Genomic DNA, 17,186 nt, shown 5'->3' with positions numbered 1-17,186 from the left:
TGAATCCTTCTCTCTGGTTACGGTTCTTTCCCTTTGCCTACACATACACCAAATAGTCTGGCTATTCTTTACAGATTCTCCTCTGTCCTCATACACCTGACAACACTGAGATTACCAAACCATTCTTCTTTGTTCAAGGGGTTAACTACTGCACTGTAATTGTCCAGTGGCTACTTTCCTCTTGGTAAGGGTAGAAGAGACTCTTTAGCTATGGTAAGCAGTTCTCCTAGGAGAAGGACACTCCAAAATCAAACCATTGTTCTCTAGTCTTGGTAGTGCCATAGCTTCTGTACCATGGTCTTCCACTGTCTTAGGTTAGAGTTCTCTTGCTTGAGGGTACACTCGGGTACACTATTCTATCCAATATCTCTTACTCATGTTTTGTTAAAGTATTTACAGTTTATATAGAAAATATTTATTTCTATGATGTTACTGTTTTGAAAATATTTAATTTGTCCTTGTTTTCTTTCCTTACTGGGCTATTTTCCCACTTGGGGCCCCTGGGCTTATACTGTAGCATTTTGCTTTTCCTACTAGGGTTGTAGCTTAGCAATTAATAATAATAATAATAATAATAATAATAATAATAATAATGAGGTCAATGGTCTATAACCAATGGTCCAAAAGTGGAAAATTTGTACTCAACTTGGAATGTTTCTAATCTTATCTCAGCTAAATTAGATAATAGAAACACAAGTGTATTTGCCAAAGGGTTTGCAATTACAGCATGGTGAAACATCTTCCCAAATAACGGATTTTGAGCGAAGCGAAAAATCTATTTTTGGGTGAGATAGCCATGGCGTCCTGATGGAAGGTTCCTGTTTGGTAGCTTCCTTGGGTATAAGACTACTAAGATATTCCCAGAGAATTTAACCACAGGTTATCACAGAATTCTAACTTCTGGAGCGAGTATCTCAAAGGTTTCCCTTTAAGACATCGTAATACAACAGGGGACACGCATGTCTGAACGTGCCACATAGCTATCTCCACCCCGAACAGAGTTAATGCTTCGGTGTGTAAGGGCTGAGAATAGCTGGGAGCCGTTCCACAGCTAATCTCACTCGTGGCTACTACTGATACTCGAGACGTAAACAAACGGACGCCATTGCTCTAATGACGTCACGCCCGTCTTTATCCTGACGCCAGTTGCTGCCCATCACCATGATACAATTGTGTAGGGTGGGAACAAAACTGGACGAAGTAGTAGGGAGGGTCCATCAGGACGCCATGGCTATCTCACCCAAAAATAGATTTTTCGCTTCGCTCAAAATCCGTTTTTTGGGCTCAAGCCATGGCGTCCTGATGGAAGAGTACCAGAGAATCAATGTATCGTGGTAGATTTTTCCCCCAGTGTTAAGTGCCTAGGCATTGACAAAACAGCAAAGTAATCTTAGGTAAAGAACCATAGGAACGAAGTATCCTGCCCCCCATTGGTAGGAAGTTCCCATGGGCTATGCCGACGTCAAAGTGGTATTGAAGGGCTATTCATCCTGACAGAAGAACTTTTAAGAACTTAGAGATGAAGCAGAATGTTTGATATTTGTATAGGAGCATTCTGAATTAGGCCAGTGGTGGTTGGGCACTGTGTATAGAGTTCATCTCTTGGTTATCAGAAGTAAGTATTCGTGTAGGAACCTTACTGAGACAGGGTGAATATAATTTAGGATTAGACATCTTAAATTCTTCATGACCATAAGAGAGGAGGAATAAATAAAACTATGACAGTATGTATTTCATAGTAGGTAGGAGCTGAAAGAGACGCATAAGTAATAAAATAGAAATTTTATTTCACAATGCAGAAATTAAATAATTTACAGCAAAAGTAAAGTTCATTTACAGTAATAATAATGTACATAGAAATAAAGGCTTGCTCTTGAATCTGAAAAGGAATTTCAGGATTAGTAGGTACTCGTTCTCGAGGAACGCAAGTCTTTAAACAACACATCATGCTCAAGGCATGCGGCACTTGTGTGACACTATGACATTTCACCTGGGATAAGAACAGTTATAAAAGCAGTAAGTGTTTTTAGACATCACTATGAATCGCTCGAGGGTCAACATAGGCACCCGAAGAGTTAGAGTCCCAAGTAACTCACTGTTCTACGCAGAGTTAGGTGCAGGTTTCATAACACTACCTGCGGCTACCACAAAATGTTTGACTTCGTGCACTTGTTTCGCATAATGTTTAAAGAAAACTCGCGAGGACTTCCAGCCCGTAAAGTTTTTAAGGCTTTCAAAGTCCATGCTCTGAAAGAAGTTCAGAGAAGATGCCACTTTTCTAGGATCATGACCAGCGGGTGTACTGTTCGGATCCGCTCTGCGAATGAAGTAGGTGATTTTCGCTCTTAATTGTTTCAGTGACAGGTCGCTGCCCGATGTTTCTCCTTTGAAGAGTTGGCCTCCACCAAAGTTCGAAGTTCTGCGAAGATAGACCTTGAGACTCTCTACTGGACATAGAGAGACATCCTCCTTCAGGGGGCATATTCTCCAAGGGCCCCATCTTTTGGTGGGTAATTCGTTTTTAGCGAGAAACGTCGGATCAGGGGAGAGGGTCACTTCTCCTGAATCGGCAAACAGGATGTGTCCCTCTTCTCTTGATAATGCCACTATTTCGCTGACTCGAGCTCCCGAAGCGAGAGCAAATAAAAATATAACTTTCTGAGTCAGATCCTTGAGGGGGCATGAATCGTTGTCCAAGTTGGAGGCGAAATGGAGTACCTTGTCTAGTGACCAGGAGATCGGTTTCGGAGGGGTTGCTGGGCGTAGGCGAGCACATGCTTTTGGTAATTTGTTAAAGATGTCGTTGGACAGATCAATTTGGAAAGCATATAGAATTGGTCTAGTCAAGGCCGATTTGCAGGTTGAAATCGTATTGGCTGCTAATCCTTGTCCATGAAGGTGAATGAAGAAGGACATACAGAAATCAATGGTGATTTCTTTAGGATTTTTTGCCTTGACAAAGGAGACCCATTTCCTCCAGGATGATTCATATTGCCGTCTCGTGGATTCGGTCTTGTATTCCTCTAGGAAGTCTAGACTTTTCTTCGAGATCCCAAACCTCTTCTTTGCGGCAAGGGAGAGAAAATCATGAGATGAAGGTCCTTGATTTTCGATGATGAAGCGAAGACAGTCGACTTCTGTACTTGTTGAGAGAGAACTGGGCCCGGGAGAGGGATCAGCTTGGGCTGCAGCTCCAGGACCAGGGGGTACCAGTTGCTCCGGGGCCACTTGGGAGCCACTAGGGCCGCTGTCCCTTTGAAGGTTCTCAGTTTGGAGAGGACTTTCAACAGAAGGTTGGTGGGAGGGAACAGGTATATCTTGGACCATCTGTTCCAGTCCAGTGACATGGCGTCCACCGCTTCTGCTTTGGGGTCCTCGTACGGGGCTACGTACAGAGGAAGTTGATTGTTGTCGCTCGTTGCAAAGAGATCTATCTGAAGTTCTGGGACTTGGTGAGAGATGAAGGAGAACGATCTTGTGTCTAGAGACCATTCCGACTCTATCGGGTTTGTCCGAGATAGAGCATCCGCTGTCACATTGCGGAATCCTTGTAGGTGAACTGCAGACAGGTGCCACTTCTTCTTCTCCGCCAGACGGAAGATTGGGAGAAGCACCTGATTTATCTGGGGCGATCTTGAGCCTTGGCGATTGAGACAACGAACTACCACCGAGTTGTCTAGGGTTAGACGGATGTGGATCGAGGGCGGCGGGGATAACTTCTTCAGAGTTAGAAGGACCGCCATGGCCTCCAAGATGTTTATGTGGAACGTCTTGAATAGTGGAGACCAGGTCCCTTGAGCCTGTTTCAGGTGGGAGTGACCTCCCCAGCCTTCCAGTGAGGCATCCGTGTGGATGTTGAGTGATGGAGGAGGGTGTTGGAGAGGAATGGACCTTTTCAGGGCCTTTGCTTCCGACCACGGCTTTAGGAGGCGTCGAAGTCTGTTTGGAAGCCGTCTCTTGAGGTCTCTTCGAGCGATGGATGCCGAGCGTCTCCAGACTCCCGCGGCATCCTTTAGCTGTGCACGAAGCACTGGGTTTGTCACTGAGGCGAATTGTAGAGAGCCTAGAACTCGTTCCTGCTGTCGTCTTGAAATGCGTTTGGATTTCAGTAGTCGCTTGACAGACCCTGCTATTTCCTTCCTTTTCTTCTGGGGGATGGAAAGGCGGTGTGACTGAAGATTCCAGTGGATTCCCAACCACTGAAACTTCTGAGCTGGAGAGAGGCGAGATTTCTTCTCGTTGATCTTGAATCCCAGGTGTTCTAGGTACTGGGTAACTTCGTTGCAAGACTTTGCACACTCTTCGGGCGATGGAGCCCATACTAGCCAGTCGTCGAGGTAGGCCATCACCTGGACGTTTCTTAGGCGGAGCTGTTGTACTATGGCATCCGCCAGTTTTGTGAAGATCCGAGGGGCCACATTGAGGCCGAATGGCATGGCCCGGAAGGCGTAGCTTTTCCTTTGGAGTCGAAATCCTAGGTAGGAGGAAGCGTGATGGTTCATTGGAATGTGCCAATAGGCATCCGCCAGGTCTATAGAGACCGTGTAGGAACCTTGAGGCAGAAGGGTCCTTATTTGTTGAAGCGTCAGCATCTTGAATTTGTTGTTCTCTATGAACTTGTTGAGGGGGGATAAGTCCAGAATGACTCTGAGTTTGTCTGAGTCCTTCTTGGGAACGCAAAACAGTCTCCCTTGGAACCTGGTGGACTTTACCTTCCTTATCACCTTCTTGTCCAAGAGGTCTAGAACATATTCTTCCAGAAGGGGGGTCGATTGCTGGAAGAACCGCTGGAAGATTGGGGGTGGTTGCGTCCAACTCCAGCCTAGACCGTTCTTGATGATGCTGTGTGCCCAGGGATCGAAGGTCCAACGATCCTGGAATTGGCGGAGTCTTCCTCCCACCGGAAGCACTTCATTGCTTCTGGTGTCCCGAGGACTTGTTGCCTCGGCCGCTAGCCCCCTTTCCTCCTCTACCTCTGGAGGGACGACGAGATGCGTCTCTGCTTGCACCCCTGAACGAGCCTCTACCTTTGGCATGAAAGGTAGTGGATGGTTGCTCAAAGGCAGGGGTGAAGACCGGTGACTGTGACAACACCGGTTGGGGGACCAATTGAAAGGTCTGTTGTGGTTGGGCAACCACTTGGGAGGTAGCGGGTCCCGGAAACTGACGTCGTTGCTGACGTTGCTGGGGTTTTGGTTTTTGAGGTTTTCTCTTAGGCTGAGGTCCTTCGTCCTGAGAGGGTTTCCTTTTTCTGGACATGCCCCACTTGTGGAGAAGGTTCCTATTCTCCGTGGCGGCTCTGTCAGTTATTTCCTTGACCAGGTCAGAAGGAAACAGGTGCTTTCCCCAGATGTTGGAGGAAATCAGCCTCCGGGGTTCGTGTTTCACGGTGGCACCGGCAAACACGAATTCACGACAGGCTCTGCGAGCCTTTATGAAGTGGTACAAGTCCTTCATTACTGTCAGTAAGTGGGATTTGGCTAGTACCATGTAGTGATCTGGTACTCTTGTGTCACAGGCCATCACATCCAGTTGGACTTGATGAGAAAGAGATGCCGCAAGCCTCTCCTTCGTGTCTTGTTCCCGGCGAAGGAGGTGATCGTTGAGCTTAGGGAGGTCTTCATTAAACTGACGTCCGGCGACGTCAGGATCGAGCCTTCCCACGACGAAAGTATGCTGAACATCTTTCCAGTGTCGAGCGTCAGGGGGGGTCACGATGGAGAAGGGTCTGCACTCCTCCAGTGCAGGGCAGGGTTTCCCTTCTTCCGCCGCTTTAAGGCATGCAGCTAAGGCCTTTTCCAAGAAAGGAAGAACCGCATTGTCAGGTGCAACGTACGTAGGATGCTTCTTGCTCAAAGCCGGAAGCTTAGAGCAGGTAAAGCCCCTACTCTTAAATGCGGAGGCTAGCATAGCCTGGGCCTTTGCGAGATCGAACACTATCTCTTCTTTAGGTTCGGTCTCTTCCTTCGAGGCAGGTTCGGAACGAAGCCGGACGTAACAGTCCGGGTAGGCCTCGAAGCTTGGGAAGAACTCCACATCTTCCAACGGGACCGTGCCGATCTTGTCACTAACAAAGATTCTGCCGGTCGCAATAACCATATGCTCTGCATACCTCCACGGGTTGGCATGAGAGCAAGCTGGGAGATCCTTGACCGAAATCTTCTTCGGTTCTCTGGATCCAATCATCGACCTGATGGACTCCTGGTTCTCCTTCAGCCTGTCGTCCATGACGGCTCTAATCAGCTGGATCAGTTCTTGGGTAGAAGAGGAAGGATCCGGAGTTGAGGAGGTAGACGGAACAGACATTTCCGTCGGTGTAGGAGTAGGAGGAGGGATGGACGAGGGAGCAGCTCCAAGCTCCGACTCGGTGTACTCCACCTTGTCTTCGTCCTCTTCGGCTCCTTGAGCCATAAGCGTCTTCTCCGTGTCTTCCGAGACGTCTGAGATCTGTTCATCATCCTCGGAATCTAAGCGACACTCGTGCATGGACTGAGCCATGACCACATCAGGTTCCACCGTAATTTGGACAGTGGGGATCGTATCTTTTGGTACCACTGAGTCAGAGGAGGCCTTAGGGAACAACAGGGACCTCAGTTCTTCGGTGGCCAGGTACGGTCCAGTAGCATTTTTCTGAAAGCCACGCACCCACTTGCGCAGCTTTTCACGAGAAATGTCTCTAACCTCCGCTGAGGGAGGGTTATGGAAGGCCTCAACTAGGTGGGCCTGGCAGACCGTACAATCCAGTGGATTCCAAAACTTCAAGTCCCCTTTCTTGTCTGCACAAGGGGCGTGAGTCCTGCAAGCCGTATGCCCGTAAAACTGCGGGCGTTTCACAGCGCAGAAGGCGAAGTCACACTTCATCTGCTCCTCCTGTGGAAGAAAGAGAAAATGAGTATGGGGGAGTCATAAGAATGGCTCTTAAACTAAGTTAATATTAATCATTAATTTTAACTTAAAGAAGGTGTGATGCATAGAGAATGAAAACAGTAAAGGAGAACATGCTCCATGCATCCCGCCCGGCTGGTTACCACAAGCTTGGTCCTTGGATAATCCAAATGACCGAGATCATTGGATATAGTTTCCTAGAATTCCTAGTATTTTGGAACTCCATGGAAAACCAAGGACAAGATTGGGATCGAATTCATTCGGTTCCCAGATAAGAGCCAGAAGGCCTCATTAAAGGGTAACTGCTTCTGGCAACCAGCCGCGCTAAGATGCACATAGCCTGCTGGAAATAGAAGAATGCAAAGAGACAGCATGATCACTAATAGAGCAGTACTAGGTACTGATCTTAATAGCGGAAGCAGCTTATCTGTTTGCGATATAGGGCTATCCTAGTCTTATGATAGCTACAGTAAGGGGGTGCAAGTATTCTTGACGCCTCCGGGGCATCCGGCAAGCCGCCGGCATGCCGGAGCTCGCTCCAGCATAGATTCTGGCATTAGAACAGACGATTTTCAAAAGTCAGTTAAATACCAGGATGGCGGCCGCCGGCACAACGGCGGCACGCCGGCAGGAAGCGGCGGCTCCGGCAGTCGGAGGATGCCAGGTTGGTGACTGGGATAAGGATGGTAAAGGCAGTATCGGGTTTCCGGCAGTATATGCCGGCACTCCGGTGATCGACCGGCAAGCGGACGATTAGATAGGAGTAGGAGAGCCGCCGGTGGTAGCCGGCGGCAGCCGGCAGTCCCTCGGTACACGGGGGGCTGGCGGCAAGGGTAGGGAAGTCACCAAGTAGGAGGCAGGTATTGCCGACAGTAGAGGCGGCAAGAGACCGGCACCCAGATAGAAAGAGAGACAGGGGGAGGGGGGAAGGGATGCAGGAAGTACCGTCAGGGTTCCAGACATCCCTCCCCCTCCCTGAGGGGGTGTACCCATGATAGAGGCAGGCTCTAACATCCATGAGCAGGGGTCACTAGGGACCGGGAGCTAGGTAGCCCAAGGGAGGGCTAGGGAACACCCAAGAGGGGGGGGGGAGACTCCCATATGCAGAACTATACTAGTAACTAACCTTATAGGACACTATGAGGGTATATGTACCAGAGTGGACTGCACAAGGAAGCTCGGGTAGCCCTACTCTTCCACCCTAAGGAGGAGTTGTAGGACAGGGGACAGATGAGTATAAACTAACCTAAGCATAGGCTAGGCTATACAAGAGATAGGTGGGGAGGGAGAAGAGAGAAGTCTTCCCAGGAAGGGTTTCTGTACCAGAGCGGCCACTAAGGGAAGGGAGGACACTCCCTAACCTAAGATCAGGCTGATCGGCTAAAACGGTGCAAGAGTACCGTTTCAGCATGGAACAGAGAAACCTTCCTAACCCGACCTAGAACAGGGCTAAAAGTCCTGAACTAGGCAAGGAAGAAGACATATCGCTATCGCAGGAAAGTCATAGACTATCCTAGCCATAGAGGTAGGCTAGCCTAACCTCACTCTCAGACGCAGCCCTAAAGGGGGTTCATTCCTTTAGGGAGGACAGAGAGGCGATATATACTCTATTAGACAATTAATCCCTTTACTCAGAAAAGGGATCAAGGCTAAATAGAGGGAATGCCAAGGCAGGGGATGAAGGAAGCATATAGGGGTCCTAATATTAGGTTAGGCTAGAAAGAATCACTGACTAGCCTATCCCCTATATGGTCCCTGAAGGCGAAAACATTTGCATCACTGTCAAAAGTATTGTAAAATAATAATGCCACTATCTTCATAACTTAGTCTAGGATCACTAATAAATCATGCATGAACACTTGTATGTAGGCTCCTGGCCTGGGGGCTATAGTAGCCGACTGGTATGAGGTCAATCGATGACCGATAAAAAGCGTCTAAACACGATATAAAAGTTCCTAGCTATGAAGACTAAATAAACTAATGTATTCGATTAGTATATAAAGCCGGAAGCGTTGTTGTGGCTAACTAAATAAGACATGCAAAACAACAACGACGCCATAAAATGGCGGGTCCGGTAGAGGCACAGCTCTGCCACAAAACATCAATTATTTCGCAAAATAATATTTACTTTACGGCCAGAGCTTAATTAAACAATACTGGAACCTTGTACTCAACTTTCCAGAAGAAGGCGAGGCTGAAGGTAACGACATAGCGAAGATGCAAAGCGATAAAGATAACACAAGGGAAAATCCGTCTAAGTAGGGCAGCTACTAAACAAAGGATAAAGACGGGCGTGACGTCATTAGAGCAATGGCGTCCGTTTGTTTACGTCTCGAGTATCAGTAGTAGCCACGAGTGAGATTAGCTGTGGAACGGCTCCCAGCTATTCTCAGCCCTTACACACCGAAGCATTAACTCTGTTCGGGGTGGAGATAGCTATGTGGCACGTTCAGACATGCGTGTCCCCTGTTGTATTACGATGTCTTAAAGGGAAACCTTTGAGATACTCGCTCCAGAAGTTAGAATTCTGTGATAACCTGTGGTTAAATTCTCTGGGAATATCTTAGTAGTCTTATACCCAAGGAAGCTACCAAACAGGAACCTTCCATCAGGACGCCATGGCTTGAGCCCAAAAAACCAAATTATCTCAATATGAGTGTTGCATAGACCAATCATGTTTAAAGTATTAATGATCTCATATAACAGCAGTCTGCATACAACAATTTGCCACCATACAGGATGTACTTCATATGACATTATGCCACTCTGTATATTCAGAAGTATTTTACCTATTTGATTTTTCCATTAAAGATATATACTACTTTAAATTTCTAAAAAAAAAAAAATATAATGTTTTACATGGAATTAAGTGAACTCCTCTTCCCACCTTTTTTTATACTATTATGTTGTTTCCTCTTACAGGGTGTAGATCCAGAGAAAATCAACAAAACATTCACTGTCACACTCATAATTTAGGTACTGGAATTAAATACAAATATATATATATATATATATATATATATATATATATATATATATATATATATATGTCGATGCATATTCATTGATAGTATAGGATCTACAATAAAAATGACCATTCTTACCTTTGGAAACTTAGACTCTTCATCAACTAGAGCCATAATATTGAGCTGCTTGATTGCGATGAGGTCGAGCGTGTCTTGATTGTCAACAAACTCTATGTGTTGCCAGTTGATGTTTTCTGAATTGTATTCCTCCTGTTCCAGCTTGAAGATGTGTTGCACGAAGAACTGTTGCAGGTTCTCGTTAGCATAATTAATGCAGAACTGCTCGAAGCTGAGATGGGGAAGAAGGGGTAATTAGTTACATGTTGTGGCCTGATTGGAAACGTTTCTGACTGGTGTTTGCCAGACAGGGGTTCGAGTCCTGCTTAGACTCGTTAGTGCATTTAGTGTCTGCAACCATACCATCCTTGTGACTAAGTTTGGGGGGTTTGGGGGAGCCTATAGATCTATCTGTTGAGTCATCAACAGCCATTTGCCTGGCCCTCCCTGGTCCTAGCTTGGGTGGAGAGGGGCCTTAAGCGCTGATCATATAAAAATATGTTCAGTCTCTAGGGCATTGTCCTGCTTGCTTGGGCAATGTCACTGTCCCTTGCCTCTGCCATTCATGAGCAACCTTTAAACAACAGAAGTTCAAACTTTCTTCGAATTTCATGGTGAACAGGTTGACATGAGTTTCTCTTCATAGTTTATATATGGCATATCTATTCTAATGCATTTACTGATCTTAAGATATTTTTTATTCATGACTTCTCTTATACAGTTTATTTCCTCATTCTCTTTTGTCACTGGGCTAGTTTTCCTCTTGAAACCCTAGGGATTGTAGCATCCTGCTTTTCAAGCTAGGGTTGTAGCTTAGCTACTAACAGTAATAACAATAATAACAGACAGATTCATTACAGGTTCTGAGACAAACGAAACCCATAAATACCAGACTGATGAGAACACTACTAGCTTTTAAATATTCTGGTATACATCAAGGTTTCTGAAAACCATCATTGGGTAATAATGCATGGAAAACCATGAAAACCTACTGGTCTAAAAAAAACTACATGTTATTTTAAACAGCAATTAGCAAATTTATTAGTTAAATCACTCAAATCTATTATCATTTAGAAAAGTGTAAAAAGTTTTTCTTAAAGATCTATTTCAATCAATTTCAATTTTTTCAATTGTTTACTTATATACTTGTATTGTAATCTTTTACTTATATTGTATGATTTATTTTTATCTTTTAACAATATACTTTTAATCTTTTCCCCATTTCTATTAACATTCTCACTATTTGGAATCTAATTTCAATGTTGGCTGAATGGCTGAATAATTTCAAACTTTTATCCTATTCCTCTGAATTTTACGTAATTATTTCATGAGTCTTTTGACAGTGACGATTTAACAGTAAATGAACAATATGTGACTTGAAAAGATAAATATTGTGAACAAACAAGGTAAAACGACAGTGGAGGTCCTGTAGAGAGTGGGGTTCCCCTGCTGTATGGAACCGGAAAAGCAGCCATTGAAGTAAGTAAGTAAGTAAGTAAGTAAATAAGTAAGTAATTAAGTAAGTATATGAAAATTTACTTTAAATATTTCCAGCTAATCCCTCTAACTTTGTCCTATCTTATTGCGTATGTTACTGGGAGATCTAACCAAATACATAAATTAATATACAGTTATATGAAGATTTTATAAATATCCTGAGAAGGGTTTATTCAATTGCTTTAAAAAAAATTTCATACTTGCTTTGAGTTTTACTTGTTTTGAAAAATAATTCCTACTTCACCATTGTTCTTATCTATTTTAAAGAATTAACCTGCTTGTCTTGAAGCTCTCCCCTATTTTCTCTCAAGTTCTTTATAAATTGTATTCCTGTCAATTCATTATATCTGTGTTGTATTTAATCTTTACTTTGACACAATATCTATGCTATGAAATTTCTAACTTATTTCTTTTGCATTGCAGAGGATAGTGATCTGGGGGGCAGAAATAACCCACAGAATACAAGCAGGATGGAAATATTGGAAAAAAGTGTGTGGAGTACTATGCGACAGGAAAATAGGGGTTAAGTTGAAAGGTAAAGTACACAGGACAGTTGTGAGACTGGCAATGATGTATGGAGCGAAGACGTGGGCAATAAAGAAGATAGAAGAGAAGATGGATGTGGCAGAGATGAGAATGTTGAGATGGATGTGTGGGGTGACGAGAAGAGATAAGATACAGAATGAGGTAATTAGGGGTACCACAGGAGTTAGAAAACTATCAGATAAGATCCAATAAAGTAGACTGAGGTGGTACGGTCATGTCATGAGAAGAGATGAACAGTATATTGGGAGGAGAGTGATGGAAATGCAGTTACAGGGAACGAGAGGGAGAGGGAGACCAAAGCGAAGGTGGGTGGACTGTATCAAGGATGACCTTCGATCAAAGGGATTAACCGGTGATGAGGTGTGGGACAGAGGTAGATGGAGAAAGCTGACTAGAAACATCGACCCCACATAGAAGTGGGAAAAAGATGTAGACAAAGAAGAAGAAGAAGAATACTAGCTTCAAGATTTTTACCTATTTGTTTTGAAGTTTTCAAATCCAAATATATCCAGAACACCGATGGACGTCCGGAAAGTGGATTTGGGCTTGAAGATGGCAGCATTGACCTTAGAGACGATCCAGATGAATAGACGCCCGTAGATGCCCTTCACAAACGCGTCCCTCACATCAGTGGCTTGGCTGTGGCTTAAACTCGACACCTACAAAGTGCAGAAATTACAGCACCATTTTCATGTGGAACAAACTCAAAATGACTATTAATTAGTAGAGAAAATTTTGTCTTATTATCATTTAACATTATGTCACATTAACAATAGAGCTCCTCTTTTTAATAATAATAAACTAATGTGTAGGGCTCTATACATAGGTAACATTGGAAATAAAAGTAAAGTAGGACATAGCAATTTTTGCCACAACTCATTATAAGGATGTGCACCCTGTCACACCCTTACTTTGAGGCGAATAACCAAATAGATAGCGTAAGTAGAGAAGACAGAAACGCATCCCACAATAGGGATACAGTGCACTTCCTCAGAGCCACATGTGCAAGAAATTCACATCTCCGACTGTACATACCACAGTCTCTCCTTGAGCAAAAAGGGTTCTGGTTGTAAGAGCTTCCTTCAAGGCACGAGGGTCAACTCCTATGAATTTAGCCACTCTCACCAGGGAAGTCGTGTCAGGGATTTCGGATGCATCCAGATTATCTGTGAACAAGAAAGGATAGATTAGTTGGGATATATTTATGTACAGTATATATATATATATATATATATATATATATATATATATATATATATATATATAATGATAAATTTTGCACATCTAAACGTGTTTTTCATACGTGGCTGAGTGGTATGGTCAATGTCAAACAGGTATCCTAGACCAGGGTTCGAAACCCGGCCGGTCAGATACTATAGTCTTTGAGTGAATTCGCCTGAGGCTCTAATCCCGAGGTCGTTAAGAGAATCCAAACTTTAACGTATTAATATATATGGCTTATTTCAAATATATATATGTAGGCCTATATATATATATATATATATATATATATATATATATATATATATATACACATGTATAAGTATATATACTGTACTGCATATATGTATATGTGTGTGAATATACAGATAAGCTTATATTAAGATATTTTGCCACAATCAAGCATGCAATTCAAAACTGGAGACTAATATCTTCTAAAACACCTAAAGTTGTCATGTATATGAAAAATACACAAGAAAAATTAATAATTAAACTTAATCCATATCAAAAGCTGAAACAATGAATAATAATAAAAATAGGTATTTCATGTAACAAAAAAAATGTAGAATGATAAATTGATTTAACATCAACAGCCAGCAACTTCTGTTTAACTTATCCACACGACTCCTTACCAATCACTTTTCCTTTGAACTTGATGTTTCCCATGTGTAAGATGGAAGACAGGATTTTCAAGATCTCCCAGACTTCTGAGTCGCTGAACATGAGCACCTTCATGGCGGAGCGAATATCAGCAAATTCTCGGGCGTCGTCTCTGCCTTCGCAGGTAATGCTTCCACCCTGATGGGGGGAAAAGAAAGAGAAACTTTACTAAAAGTCATTTTACACATCCCAGTGTTGTTTAAGGATTTATAGGATAAATGAGGTGTATTAGGAATTTAGATAATAAACGAGAAATTCCTACTGTATATGGAGAAAAAAATGCACAAGTCTACATGAGGTGTGAGAATGTTTTTAGGAATATAAAGACTAAACAAGAAAATTTGCATCAACTGGTATAAAAATTAGACAATCTCCAATAGATTTTGTAGATTTGAGAATAAAGCCCTCAGAAGAATATTGGGAGTTAAATGGCAGGACTGGATTACAAATGAAACTATAAGAAAGATCACTGAAGTGCCATATGTGGATGAGATCATGAGGTATAGATGGAATTGGTTTGGGCATGCTCTTCGCAGTCTCCAAGAGGCATTAGTTCACCAAACGTTCAGCGGGGCTCCACAAGGGACTAGAAGAGTTGGAAGACCCGGCCTACATGGGTGGCGAAATCTAACAGAGACCCTTTGCGTCAATAGGTGTGGGAGAAAATGATGATGATGATGAGGAAGAAGGAGAATGGGGATATTCCCCTTCCTTGTATCTTTAGAGTTAACAAACATTTCCTAAGCATTATAATATATATCCTACCATTTAATATTCATGAACCTTCCTTTTCATTACACCCACTTTGATGTATGATGACAAGTAGAAGAGGTGACTAAAGAGTTCTGAGTTTGGTGTCACTGTCTAATTCCCTTTTAATGAGGTATCACATTTCGGGGAGGAAGAGGGTGTTCTGGATAAAAAGGTTGTGTTATTCACAACTGATTCTATGGAAGGGAATTTGATCTTCATTTATCAGTACGTGTATGTATTTTAAAGGGGTAGTGGAATAGGGATCTAAAGAGTCCTTTCCCAATGTTTCAGTCACCTTCTTGAAAAAAAATGTTACTTTTCGTTCTAAAAGTTTTCGAATCTACCTACCACAACTCTTATTTACAATATAAACAGTGATATTCTAGCAAGTCTACCGGCATCTATTAGAAACCCCTTTACATTGCATTTAGTAATTAAAGTAATTAAGATATAAAACTGAAGTATTAAATGCCATTGATTAGGTGACATCATAAAAACAAGCCAGCATGAATTAAATTTTACACAAATAGAAAAGAATTGAAACTAAGAGATTATTCGAATACCATATGTGGATGAGATCATGATGAGGGGTAGATGGAGATGGTTTGGGCATGCTCTTCGCACTCCCCAAGAGAGATTAGTTCACCAACTTTCAACTGGGCTCCACAAGGCACTAGAAGAGTTGGAAGACCCAGGCATACATGGCTGAGGACTATAAAGCGCGAACTAGGAGATGATGAATGGAGAAGTAGGGATTTAAAAGCTCAAGATGGAGACGACTGGCGAAATCTAACCGAGGCCCTTTGTGACAATAGATGTAGGAGATGATGATGATGATGAAAAAAGAATTGATAGATAAGTAGTCCACAAAATTTCATCATCTGAATATTCTTCTAGTTCTAAAGCCCAGGATTGTAGAGCCTATTGGAAACGTCCGTGTCTGTCGATCTGTTGGACATGGGTTTCACACCTGGTCAAGCTAGATAGTTTCTTGCAGTGTCTGCAACCTCACAATCCTTGTGAGCTAGGGATTTGGGGTTTGGGGTACCCAATAGGTCTACCTGCTGAGCCATCAGCAGCCATTGCCTGAACCTCCCTGGTTCTAGCTTGTGTGGAGAAGGGGACTTGGGCACTAATATGTATATATAGTCAGTCTCTAGGGCATTGTCCTGCTGGAGCATTGTCAATATCCCTTATATGTGCCATTCATAAGCAACCTATAGGTGTGTACTTTATAAAATAATTAGGCTGTTAACTACATATATTACATCTAGCTCAAAACCTTACCCCCGTCAGGTATTTGTACTGAGAGGCGTCTGACACCTCCAGCTTCTGTTTCTCCTCCCGGGTCAGCCCTGCCAGCATGCAGTAGAAGACGTGGTAGTTCCTCTCGTCCTGCCCTTGCGACACGATACGGGATTTCTCCAGCAGGTACTGCTCGATGGACGCCCCTTCGATGACTCCGTCTTTGGTGAAGTGGATGTCGATGTACTTGCCGAAGCGGGAGGAGTTGTCGTTTCGAATGGTTTTCGCGTTTCCAAAGGCTGGAAGAAATGCAAAAAGATGAAATCTACCTCTTTTTAGCTTTCGGGTTTCAATTGTTCAATAAAACGTTAATGAAGTCAAGTTTATTTTGGAATCTCTCAGGAGCTTCTAAGGACAGAAATATGAAATAAAAGAAAATATATTTTCTGTATTTAAGAATTTCCAAAGGCTGGAATAAATAAGGAAAACGATGTATTTTTTTTTCCTGCTGTCTCTGAAGGCTATAAAATACAGTTAATTTACCTAAAACTCCTATGTCCTTTCCAAAGCCTAGAAAAATAATAGCTTATTTCTTCCACAGTATTCCTAGAAAGTGAAAAACTCAAAGTTTCATCGATTTTAAACAAATAAACATAAAACCAAATAATTTATTTACCTTCTAGGATGGGATTAGCCTCCAGAATCTGCTGTTCGATCCAGGAATGTTTTCCAGAGATGGCAGCTAAGTACTGAAGGATCAGCTTCGTGCTCTCTGTCTTTCCAGCACCGGATTCTCCACTGAGGGAAACAAAAGAGATAATGGGATAACGATGGGAAAAAATAAGTAATAAGTGTGTGTATATATATAAGTGTATATATATATATATATATATATATATATATATATATATATATATATATATATATAAAGCTTAAGATAGGGACGACTGGGGAAATCTAACCGAGGCCCTTTGCATTAATAGGTGTAGGAGGATATGATGATAATGATATATATATATATATATATATACAAATATATATATATACACTGTATATTTCAGTATACTTGACACTTGCAAATGATGTAAACCTACCTATGAAAATACCATTCCTTTTTTTGAATTCATAAAAGTGAATGAAAGACAATGAAAAAATATATGTAGAATGAAGAAGAAATTCAATATAACACTGGAAAAAACAAACGTATAAAAATACATCAAAGATTTTTCATAGAATAAACGAAGAGAAATAGACATAACAGGAAATAAAACAGACATAACAGAAGATGATCATTAA

The 17,186-nt window shown here is 42.6% G+C and overlaps 1 protein-coding gene across 1 annotated transcript in view; it reads right to left on the bottom strand.

Annotated features, from left to right (window-relative positions):
• ck (myosin-VIIa ck) overlaps window positions 1-17,186 on the bottom strand; it is a 154,533-nt gene that overhangs the window by 111,818 nt on the left and 25,529 nt on the right. Inside the window, exons 6-11 of the mRNA XM_068394908.1 lie at window positions 16,567-16,688; window positions 15,933-16,189; window positions 13,865-14,030; window positions 13,047-13,177; window positions 12,486-12,670; window positions 9,990-10,200 (exon numbers count right to left, since the gene is read on the bottom strand). Of these exons, the coding sequence (XP_068251009.1) occupies window positions 9,990-10,200; window positions 12,486-12,670; window positions 13,047-13,177; window positions 13,865-14,030; window positions 15,933-16,189; window positions 16,567-16,688 (1,072 nt within the window). The remainder of the gene's footprint in view (window positions 1-9,989; window positions 10,201-12,485; window positions 12,671-13,046; window positions 13,178-13,864; window positions 14,031-15,932; window positions 16,190-16,566; window positions 16,689-17,186) is intronic.

This window comes from Palaemon carinicauda, chromosome 20 (genome assembly GCF_036898095.1).
Source record: "Palaemon carinicauda isolate YSFRI2023 chromosome 20, ASM3689809v2, whole genome shotgun sequence".
In the NCBI taxonomy this organism is placed as follows: domain Eukaryota; kingdom Metazoa; phylum Arthropoda; class Malacostraca; order Decapoda; family Palaemonidae; genus Palaemon; species Palaemon carinicauda.
This window is presented reverse-complemented; position numbering and strand designations above follow the sequence as displayed.